At 43.2% G+C, this 12,276-nt stretch overlaps 1 protein-coding gene across 1 annotated transcript in view; it reads right to left on the bottom strand.

The window, feature by feature from the left end:
• okr (DNA repair and recombination protein RAD54-like okr) overlaps positions 1-12,276 on the bottom strand; it is a 152,559-nt gene that overhangs the window by 36,911 nt on the left and 103,372 nt on the right. Inside the window, exons 8-9 of the mRNA XM_080272769.1 lie at positions 6,168-6,313; positions 3,196-3,349 (exon numbers count right to left, since the gene is read on the bottom strand). Of these exons, the coding sequence (XP_080128895.1) occupies positions 3,196-3,349; positions 6,168-6,313 (300 nt within the window). The remainder of the gene's footprint in view (positions 1-3,195; positions 3,350-6,167; positions 6,314-12,276) is intronic.

Below are 12,276 nucleotides of genomic sequence, written 5' to 3'. Positions count from 1 at the left end.
ATAGTCTGAATAATTTGGCTAGGACAGAGGCAAGTTCAGGGGAACACTTTTTCAAAACAATTGGTGGAATTCCATCTGGGTCTGGAGCTTTGTTGGTGGGTAAATTGTCTAGGCCATTGGCCACCCCGTCTGGGATACATGGCGTCTGGCAATGAATGGATGAATGAATGAATGATGGATTTTACGAATCTTGTCTGTATTTTAAGTGGGGCAATTTCGGGAGAATCAAGTTCCAGTACTGAGACATTCTGGCTGGTATCGTCTATGGTAGAGTTTCTTGCAAAGGTATTAGCAAAGATATCTGCTTTCCCACATGGGTCATTTGTAATATTGCCATCTGAAGATTTTAGTGGGGGAATGGAAGATGACTTGTTAAAGTTATTATTGAAAGAATTAAGAGTTGACCAGAATATTCTATTGTCATTAGGGTTGTTAAGTAGTTTTGATGCTTGCTTTTGAAGGAAGTTTGATTTAGATAGATTTAATACAGCATTTGCATGATTTCTAGCAATTTTAAATTGGGAGAGTGATTCAGATGTTTTTGATTTTAAGTAAGTTATATGCTAATGACTTTTGGGCTGTTGCTCTGGCACAATTGCCATCAAACCATTTTGGAGTGTTTGATCTTTTAGTGAACTGTTGATTTGTTATGAATAAATCCATACCAGCTAGTATTAAGTCGCAAATGTGGGACTGGGTAGAACTGGGATCACTAGAGAAGAAAGACTGCCATGAAACATCAGCAAGATAATTTCTAAATCCATCCCAGTCTGCCCTGTCAAAGTGCCATCAGGTCACCCTGACAGGTTCGGAATGGGGAGATGTAGGAGGGTTAACTAATGAGGCTTTGATGAGATTGTGGTCAGAGGATCCAAGTGGTGACAGTACCTCTATCCTGTACTGATCTGGATTATTTGTCAAGAATAAATCCAAGAGATGGGCATTATGGTCAGGATTATCAGGTATTCTGGTTGGTTGCTTTACCAACTGGGTGAGATTAAATGATTCCGCAAACAGCTCGCATTCTAGACCAGCGTCGTCAGTCCGGGCAGAATGCAATAACCATTCAACATTGTGTATGTTAAAATCACCCAAAATGGTAATTTCATTGCCAAGGGCAAGGTCAAGGTTACTCAACTGAGTGGATATGGAATCAAATACACTGGGTTCCGAAGAAGCATTGGGGGAACGATAAACTACACAGATATATTTGGTAATGTTTTGGCAATTTAATTTATATAATGAGTAATCAAAACTGGATGAAGTGAAGCTTAAAATAGTATCAACTGCACATTGGGATTTGATATAACAACAGGTGCCGCCCTTGTTACGGAAGTTTGTAAGGAGATGGTAACCAGGAAAACAAAATGGAGATATATCGGTAGAGGGTGAGATTTGTGGTTCTGTGAGGAAAAGGGCCAAAGGGGATATGGACTGAAGGAAAAAATGAACTGAGTTTAAATTTGTGGTAAGGCCGCGGATGTTGGTAAAGAATAAGGCCGCACCGTCACCTCTTCGCCGACGAGCATTCCCGGAAATAGCAACAGTCGCTGCCGGCACAGTCGCTTGATGGTGACCAGGAGGACCCTGTGCCTCCAGCCCTACCCTGCCAGTGGTGGCAATCCGAGGTACAAACAAATCGCCTCCAAGTCGCCCTGTCCCCCGCCATTTCACTGCCCTGCTCCCAACTCGCACCCCCCTCTCTCATATACCTCTCTATAATATATGTACATATATATAAAGTTATAGGAAGTAAGGAGTGTGTGCAGCAGCACAAACTATTGATTTATGATATGGTGCTTAAGGAACAAGTGATGGAAAAGAGGACTTGTGTACCCAGGAGGAAAATATGGAAGCTGGAAAACCATGTAGTATGGGATGCCTTCTATTGTGAGATGAGGAGAGTGGTAGCTGAACAGGGAGCAGTAGACAGAGGCATTAATGAACAGTACAGAGCCCTCAAGAACAACCTCTTGAGAGCTACTGATGTAATATGCAGTTAGACTAGAGGCCCACAAAGACATAAAGTAACTTGGTGGTGGGATGAGGGTGTACAAGCTCCAGTCAAGGAGAAAAGAAGGCTTTTCTGGGAATGGAAGAAAGGTGGTAACAAGGAGGAATACTTGGCTGCCAAGCTTAGGGCTAGAAGAGAGGTATACAAGACGAAGTCTGAGTCACAGAGACTTTTACTTGATAACTTAAATCATGGGGAAAGGAAAAATATGATATTTAAGGTGGCAAATCAGATGAAGAGGGATAATCGGGATATTATAAGTGAGCAGTGTGTGAAGAATGATGAAGGAATGGTAATGGTGAACAGTGGCGATATTAAAGATGCATGGAGAGAGCATTATAAGCGGTTGTTGAATGAGGAGTTTAACTGGGACAGGGAAGGTTTGGAGCCAGCAGATCCAGTGTTTGGCCCTTGGCTTTTGATTGACGCTGCTACTGTGATTGAGGCAATAGGCAGGATGCAGGTGGGGAAGGCAGCAGGTGTTTCGGGGTTGACTGCTGAAATGTTCAAGGTTTCAGGAGAAATAGGGGTGAGGTTAGTCACTGACCTAATAAATATGATTATATATGAATGCGTTGTCCCAGATGATTGGTTGAAGAGTGTAATTGTAAATACAGTATGTATGAAGGGAAGCGTGATACCCTGGAAAGAGGAAATTATAGAGGTATAAAGCTCTTACACCAGATAATGAAGGTAATGGAGAGAGTTCTAGAAGGTATGATTAGAGAAAGAGTGAATATTGATGAGATGCAGTTTGGATTTTATGCAAGCCAGGGGGACCACTGATGCCATATTCATTGTTCGACAGCTTCAGGAAAAATATATTTGGAAGAAAAGGGATCTGTATTTTGTTTTTGTTGATTTGGAAAAGGCCTTTGACAGAGTCCCTAGAGAGGTGGTGAAGTGAGCAACAAGAAAGCTTGGGTTGGAGGAGTGGCTGGTTAGGGTGGTTATGGCCATGTATGTGGGTGCTCACACCCAGGTATGTATGGGTAGTATTCATCTTATCTGAAGATAAATTAACAGGGAATATTTAACAACGAGCAACTGCATAAAAAATTTGGAATGAACCTTTTTATTAGTGCATGAGTTCCCTTCATAACAGTGATGACTGTTTGACAAGATACAAAGATTCTACCCATATATCATGGATAAAACTACATAAACAAACTTAATCTAACCTTGGGTCATGAGATGGAGGATAGTAAGTCTCCAGGTGGGAGTATCCAGGATCTCTGGCCTTGACCTTGTCCCAGATGAGATCAGGATGGTTGCAAAGTTTCTTCATGCTGGTTATGGCTGCGAGTGCTGTGTTGCCCAACCGCCCATCTCCCTCTGCAGGTTAATACTGTACCAGTAATAATGATTTCCCTTAAATATTGACAAGGTTGTGTTGTCCAAAACCAGACCAGCAAAGTGATTTAGTATTAGGTGAACATGTTACAACATGGTTTTAATAGGGAAATGTAACCTAGGGCTCCATTACAAAATCCAAGTGCTGGCCCAACTTAAATAAAGCCCAAAACCACTTACAACATCACATTGTATATGAAAACCATTTGTGGGTACAGGAGGTACAAGATGTGAACACTGAGGGTACAGATGCACAAGGAAGATTGGTAGCACTAATGATTTAACTGTAACACTGTCATACTACAGAACTTCTGTCTATCAAAATTCCTTTATTCCTTAAATTGCTTCTCCCTGGAACTCGCTTTCCCCCAAACTTTAGCCTACAGCAGTTCAAGTTCAACTGTTACAGATATTTAATGAATGGAGGACACCTAGAATCCGGTGACGTTGTACTGCGTCATTTATAAAGGCTCCAACATGCTTGCATGCATCGGCATTGGTAATCTACTGGCAGCCTTCCACACTGCTCAGTCTCAGACAGCCTCCCTGTTCAATCCTTTATCTCTAAGGTCACACTCTATGACCTTGTCCCAGGTCTTTTTCAGTCTGCCTCTCACAACCCCACTCCTGACATTCACACTTCTCACCTTCCGCACACAACTGTCATTCTCAATCTTCTCAACACACCCAAACCATCCCAACTTACCCCTTCTCATCACAATACCAACACATTCAAGTCCCATCCTTCCTCTCAATTTTCATATCACAATTCTAGCTCCCTGGACCTTACATTCAAGGACGCACTACACATCCACCTAATCATTGTCATTTCTGTTCGTCTAAGCCTATGAATATCCTCTTCCTTTACTGCCCAAGTTTCTCTACCATACAGCATTACACTCCAAACACATGCCACAAACAAAGATCTCTTAGCATGAAGGGAGAGCCCTTTCAATGTCAGGAGAGGTAACAGCTCCCTTAACTTCCTCCAACCACTCCTAAATCTAGCCACAGAGCTAGCTTTTGCCCCACCTCCTGCACATAACATATCCCCCAAATAAATCGCACATTTACCTCAACGAGTCTACATTTAGGGGCAAGGCAAGTAGCTCGTTGAGGTTTCAATAAGGTTAGTGTACCCAGTAGCTATCTATCTATCTATTGCCAGACGCCTCAATCCCGTATGGGGTGGCCACAAACAAATCGCCTCCACGTCGCCCTGTCCCCCACCATTTCACTCCCCTGCTCCCAATTCACACCCCCCTCTCTCATATACCTCTCCACCCCATCCTTCCATCTCATCCTCAGCCTCCCTCTCCCTCTCCCCCCCTCCACCTCACTCACATACACTCTCCTTATCAGTCTCTCACCCTCCCTCCTCTCCACATGGCCAAACCACCTCAGTGTGTTCCTCATAACGCTTCCTATCACATCCACATCCACACCACAATGCTCCTTTATAGCCTCATTTGTCAGCCTGTCTCTCCATGTGACTCCACAGGCTCCTCTTAAATAACTCATTTCCACTGCTCTCACTCTTGACTTGTGTCCTTCCAACAACGTCCAAGCTTCACTTCCATACATTAGAGTTGGTATCACAATACTGTCATGTAGTAACTTTTTCACTTCCATGCTCACTTCCCTGTTTCTTATCACTGCTTTCAAGGAACCTGCAACCTTTCTTCCTTGTTGTACCCTTTCAAGCATTTCACCCTCCAAACTTCCATCCTTACTCATAACACTGCCCTAGTGCTTAAACATACTCACATTTTCCATTTCCTCACCATCCAACCTCACTGTACATTCTATGACTTCACCTCTCTCAGAGACCATCACTTTACTCTTCCCTACATTCCCCTTTAGATTCCGTTTATTACACACTCTCCCAAACTCATCCACCAGGCCTTGCAGCTCCCCTTCATCTTCACTCAACAAAGTATCATCTGGAAACAACAGTACAGAGAGTTTCTACCAGGGCCACTCCAACATCCACTGCCCTACCTTGTACCTCTTTTATTACCCCATCCATGTGCAGATTGAACAACCATGGAGACATGACACATCCCTGTTTCAACCCAACCTTCAAATAGAAAAATTCACTCAGTTCACCATCCATACGCACTGCAGCCTTAGCACCATCATACATACTCTTCACAGCATTCAACAACTTCCCATCTACTCCATATATTCTTAATACTTTCCAAAATCCTTGTCTATCCACCCTGTCATATGTTTTCTCCAACATTTTATAACATTTGCATGTGACTCAAAAAGGAACGAGGGTGGGGGATAGATGTAACAGAAGAAAGAATACAAAGAAAGGAGGATAAAAGGAAGAGGAATAGTGGAAGAAAAATAGAGGGGGAGAGAGGAGAGACAGAGAAATTCGTGGGGTGTCAATTGGAGGTTGTATAATGGAAAAACAAATATCTTTCTATGCAGGACTGGCTGTGTGGTGATTTGCATGGTACCCTATGTTTAATAAATGGCTGCCCAAACTGGTTACTGTACAAACACATAAGCATGGTACTTTTAGAATAAATAAGTCCTTTAGATAGTAATTACATGATATAAACATGAGTAGTTTTACTATTTAGTATTTATTGGTAGATTACTTTACATATTTGTGAGTTTTGGAAAGGGGCTGGAATGCATCTTCACTTTTTTTTTCAGAAACTTATGACAAAAATTGCTTCAAAATCTTACAAAATCAAAATCGATTTTCGACCGTGTTATGGGTATGCATAGCCGCTGGATATCAGGGTATGCCTGTACAATATTTTACTCACTATGTAGTTACCTGTGATCTGCTTTTTAACACATGATGAGTTAATGAAGGCAAGATATATGGCACGCTGGGTGGGAGTGAGCGGACAACACACAACATGTTCTATCTTCACCGGCAGGTACTTGGATAAGATGTCATTAGTTCGCCTGATGATGCATCTGGAATAAATAAGAAAGTTTCAAGTTAACGACATAACTGCCTTAGGTGTCGAAAAAACAATGGTAGGTAGTGACCTGTGACATGACAGTGCTCTATAAGTTGGGCTGGAGTGGCAATTGAGACTGTTGCTGCTGCAACCTCAGGCCCAGTAGACTACAGGAACAAGCCATTTCAATCTGTCATTCCCAAAGGCCTGCCTTTCACTGTGGTTATGCTGAAGGACTGTCTGTGCTGTGTTAGTGTGGTGAATGATGTGAGTAATTGTGTTATAATGTAGGGGGGCTGCACTGCAATGTGGGCACAATGAACCATTTTTGAGTTGTACTGGTAATGTATGAGTAGCAGGGAATGGTGTTAACCACACTGCAGTCTTGACAGGTCCTTTCATGTTTCTCAGGGTAGGGTAGTTTCTGAGGGGTGGATATCTAGTGGTAGTTCATGAAGCATGCTATTTGGTTTTGGGAGATTGTGGTGGCTGTGTATTTGGTTGTGTGTATGTGTGTGTTTCTGAAGCTTAATGTTTGCTGGAGGAAAATGGATGTTGCTGGGTCACTCTGTGTAGTGTTGGGTGGTTGTTGTTGTTGTTGTCTTTCACATATTTTTTGTTTCTTTTGGGAGGGGGATAATGCAACATACCACACTATGAATTAGCAAGGGTGGGATGGGTCTTGACTTGAGGCAAGGAAATATGTGCCTCTCATATTCATATGATCCTTGATTGAAAGTTAATGTTTTTTGACAAGGTGACTTGTATTTGCAGTTTTAGTGCAATCTGATATTATTTGTAAGGATTTGTTTTGTGTTTTTTAAAGCTTATCCATGTTTGTATTACAGTAGTTCACATGCAGGCCCAGCCTTGGCTAGCACAAACCACTATTGTTCTAATGGACTCTTTATGGATGGGTTTCAATTTCTTGTTCAAAGATAATGTCTGGGAGCGTTAGAGAGGCATTAAGTATACAAGATGCACTTGCAATGACATTACTTGTGTTCTCAGAAAAGATTGTGTGTATCCGAGGTATGTCCTAAAATTTTGTGGTGTCTTTCAGGTGGGAGCAGTTGGTTAAGGAGGGAACAGAAACCTAAAGGTGTGTTAATGAGATTCATGTTTGTCTGGAGTGAAGAGGGTAATGACTGACATGGTTGGTGAGACAGTATTTTGTCTCATCTTAGCCACTGTTCTAAAGAGTGTAAGTACAGTTGGAGGTAGGATGCTGAAAGATGAATTTTGGAGTGATGTCAAGCTACTGCCAAGTCATTAGCACAGGAAAGTACTCTTACTGAAGTTGGAGAGGTTAGCAGGTTGTGGAGGAAAAGGTTAAAAGTCAGGGTAAAAGGACTGAGCTCTGTGGGATGATGTTGGATAGTACAGCCAGCTCTCACTTAAAGCATGATCAGAGTGCGCAAACCTCACACAACACGGAAAGCAATTTTTGAGACCAGGAAATGGTCAAAACTCGAAAATGACAGATATAATGAGTGAGAAAAAAATCTGCCCATTTTTTCGAAAACCGTACTAGGCTGCAACGATAGGGATTGCACAGCCTGAGGCCACAAATTATGGTTTAAACAGTCATTATGCGAAAAAACTGGTCATAACGTATTGGGAACAGACAATGCAGGCAGCACTTGTTATAGCGCAGGTTGCATCAGCCAACGATGTATGGCTGTCACATGTCTGCACGTGGTGTCATCACAGTCCACTGAGCATTTCTGCCCCACTTGAGTCTACCCTCTTTCTGCACTTTGGCTCCACACATGCTGTGTGTTATCTTTGCTCTTTTTTTTTTTTGACCACCTGACCAAGCCCGACCACGCCGCCACACCTTGACCCAGCAAAACATCAAAAGAGTCTGACCTAGAAGCAGAAGTTTGATGTCATCAAGCGGGAGGAGAGAGGAGAACATAATTGTGCCATTGCCAAGGTGTATCAGGTGAACGAGTCAACTATTCATACGATCCTGGGGAAGAAGGATGCCTTTGTGAAGACCATGTGGGCCTATGGGGGATCTCCCATGGACCAGAGGATTCAAGTGTCTGACCCAGCACTCGTTATAATGGAGAGGTTCCTGGTCATTTACCTGAACCGAAAGGAGAGGGAAGGAGTTCCAATCAACTCCATTAACATAAGTAAAACAGCCCGCCACCTGGATGCTGTAGCTTGCCATAAGCTGTCCCAACCCCCAGGCAGATTTAAGGCATCGAATGGTTGGTCTGCCAAGTTTAGGAAGAGGAAGGATTTGAAAAGAGTACAGGTGACAGGAGAACGAATGTCAGCAGATGCTGGAGCAGCAGAGACGTTTGTGGATGTCCTTAAGGGAATCATCAGGGATGGGGGTTACAGTGATGAGCAAATTTATACCATGGACAAGCCGGGTCTCCAATACATGAGGATGCCATGGACTACCTATATCTCGACAGAACACAGGCAAGGCAGGGGTGGGGAAGTTGATAAGGTAAGCATTGCTCTACTTTTGTCTTAAAATGCGGCAGGCTATACAATGAGGCTTTTACTTGTATTAAAAAAAAGAAAAAAAAAAAAAAGTGCTTTAAGCAGTTGAAATACATGAATGAGTCAGGGGTTTATTGGAAGAAATCAAAGACAGGGTGGATGAACAGGGATATTCTGAATACGTGGTACAAAAAATATTTTATTCCTGATGCAACGAGAAGGTGTGAGGAGTTGGGCATACCATTTACAATCCTGTTGGTGCTTTATAACCCACCAGGGCACCCAGCTTACTTGGATGACTTACATGAAATCCCTAGACCAGGAAATGATAGCTTCAATGAAGCACCATTATGAGATGATCTTGTTTGAGTATCTGAGGGAGGCCACAGACAATTGTGAGGAGGAACATCTCCTCCAGAAGGAAGTGATTAATGGTGATGAGGATTTGGAAGCATCTGATGAGGAGGTTTTGGATGACCCAGCAGATCCCCAGCCAGCTCCCTCCCATTCACCTCAGCCTGACCCAGCTGAACTGGTGTCCTGTTCTTCTTGAGTGCCTCAGCCTGACCCAGCTGAACTGTTGTCCTGTTCTTCTCGAGTGCCTCAGCCTGACCCAGCTGAACTGTTGTCCTGTTCTTCTTGAGTGCCTCAGCCTAACCCAGCTGAACCGGTGCCCTGTTCTTCTCGAGTGCCACAGCATGACCCTTCACAGCATCACCTTTTAACTGTGAAAGCTTTTTGGAAAAAGTACAATATGAGGAATGTCATCACAAACATTCTTAAGGCATGGGACTGGGAGTCTGTGTCAACAACAAATCATGCCTGGCGCGAGCTGGCACCTGAGTTGTGTGCCATTCGACGTGGTGAGGTGCGGCAGGAAGCGGTATGAGCATGCAGAGCTGTGCCAGGCTGTGAGGTGGTGCAAGAGAAGGATATGGTCAAGGCTGTGGAGGAAAACACGATGCCAGAGGACGCCATGCAACGCACTGAAAAGCTCGACAGTGAACATCATGAGGCAGAGAAGCAGGGGGATCAGGCTGAGGCATAAACCATGGAACCACTTACAACACTGGGTCGCATAAATGGCGGTGGCTCAATCGGTAGAGAGGTAGCCTGAAGTCCTGACGGACCCAGGTTCGAATCCTGGCTGGGGCAGGGAACAGTTTAAGGATTTGAATCTCATTAAATCAGGCTTTACTGATCTACCAGAAGACCCGCTGACATGTCGTAAAAATACCCCCGCTAATACCAATACACCAGTCCTGCATGAGACAGCCCTAGCATGTATTCAATATGGACGGTGGGTGTTTGCGCCGAAGTGGTGACATGTAGAGGTGTATGGTATGTAGGAGGACTGCTGGGCCTTGATAGCAGGCCGTGAAGCCTATGCCCAGAGTCGGACACATAAAAAACATCTTGGCTGGTGCAGAGGTGCTCAAGGAAGCCACCATAGTTTATGAAGTGGATGAGGTTTAGAAGGCCGATATGCTGGAAACTGTGCTGCATGCAATGCGACCACATGAAGAGCTAAGGCAAGAGAAATGCCACCAGGCTCTACTCACCTGATACTTTCATCCTCGATAGATGCCAGAGCAGCAAGAGCCAGAGGAAGATGCTATGTCTGTGGGTTCCCTTGACTTTGAGGGGTTTGTGCAGGAAGCAGAAGAGTTGCAACAGGGGATTATGGATGTACAGGATTTACCTTTTTCCTCAGATGAGAACTCCATGGAGCCAGGGTGGCAAGAGCACCATGTTGGGAACCAGTAGGAGTCCTGCGCTGCCTCAGAACCCCACTCCCTCTCCCCCCAGCAAGCCCACAACCTCTTCAATTCAAGGTGAGGAATCCTCCAGTGTTTGTGTGTAATGAAGTCATTATTAGGTAGGTAAATGTCCGGGGAAAAATCTCTGAAAATTGCCCTGAAAGATGAACTTGGGGATGGCTTGGGTACCATGAAACCCTTTAACATGTGAACATAGGGACCAATAACGTGAAAATCTCATAAAGTGGGATCTTTCAGGGACAATATTTCCATGTAATGTGAAAGCTCGCTGTACTCAGTACTGTATTTAGAAGTCTGATTTTTGTAAAGTACCTGTGCTTGTTTGCCTGAGAGAGTTTCTTACATGTACCTAAAATTTTACTTATCAGGATATGTCTGAATTCTGTGTCAAAATCTTTGTTTATGTTTACTGTTGTCAATGTAGTTCACATTGGTGACTGCTTCTTCTTGAAGCCATCTAGGATGGCTTAGATTGGATTGTGTGTTTGGGTTAGAATTTATGAAGAAGACCAAATAGAGGAATGTGCAGGTTAAGTTCATTAAGATTAACCTTTCCATTATTCTGGATGATGTGCACAGCAGCAATATTGCTGTATTTGATAAGGGACTACTGGGATGTTTTCCTAGTTTTAGTGTGGGGATATTATATGCATTCTTCCAGATAATCAGGTACTGTACTGTATTTGGTTACAAGTCCATGGAAGGCTGAAAATATCAATAAAGGTATTAATTGCTATAGGGCCATAGTGTTTAAGTGAATGTTTGAAATCTAGTTTAGTCCTACTGTTTTGGATTTTTCTCTGCCTTTGATAATTTGCTGTACTGTACTTGCTGTGATGTGAGAGGTAGTGGTGCTTGAGTATTTCCTCTGATTTTTTTCAAAATTCTTTTCTTTTCTTTCTTTCTCATTATTTGTGATGGCTTTCTTTTGGGGATTTGTTTTTGTGCCTTCTTCATGCACAACAGATTATTAGAATGCTTACATGTCCAGTCTTACTGGGGATAGTTTCATTGCTGGTTCATTGGGCTTAATGGGTTTGTGAGGGTGAGGTTTTGGATGAGTGGATATTTCCTACTGTTTCCACAAGTTGCTGGTGTTTGTCATGATCAAGGGTGGCCATCAAACTTTTCTGTTTGTCTTATCTGTGTGTTTTGATAAGTTCAATTATGGCTTTGTTTAGGTGGTGCAAGGTGTCTAATAATGCTAAGTGGACTTATTTTTTTTTTTTTTTTAAATAATGAGTTTTGGAAGCTTCCGGTGTTGCTGTTTGCTGATGATACAGTATTGTTGAGTGAAGATGAATGGGAGTTGCAAGGTTTGGTGAATGAATTTGGGACAGTGTGTAGGAGGAGGAAGCTGAAAGTTAATGTAAACAAAAGTAAAATTATGGTGTTTGAGAGGAATGAAGTCACAGAGTGTGCAGTGAGGTTGGATGGTGAGGATATGGAGAATGTGAGTGCATTCAAGTACTTGGGTAGTGTGATGAGTAAGGATGGAACTTTGGGGGATGAAGTATGTGAAAGGGTACAGCAGGGAAGAAAGGTTGTTGGTACACTGAAAGCAGTGATGAGAAATAGGGAGGTGAGTATGGAAGTTAAGAAGTCACTGCATGATGGTATTGTGATCCCTACCCTGACGTATGGAAGCGAGGCGTGGACCTTGCAAGAGGGGAACAAGTCAAGAGTGAGAGCAGTGGAAATGAGTTACTTGAGAGGAGCATGTGGAGTG

The sequence above is a fragment of the Coenobita brevimanus genome, chromosome 51, assembly GCF_032717465.1.
Source record: "Coenobita brevimanus isolate Jiangsu-jjx chromosome 51, ASM3271746v2, whole genome shotgun sequence".
NCBI classification, from domain to species: Eukaryota; Metazoa; Arthropoda; class Malacostraca; order Decapoda; family Coenobitidae; genus Coenobita; species Coenobita brevimanus.
The sequence above is the reverse complement of the archived record's forward strand: the minus strand, read 5'-3'. Positions and strand labels throughout refer to the sequence as shown.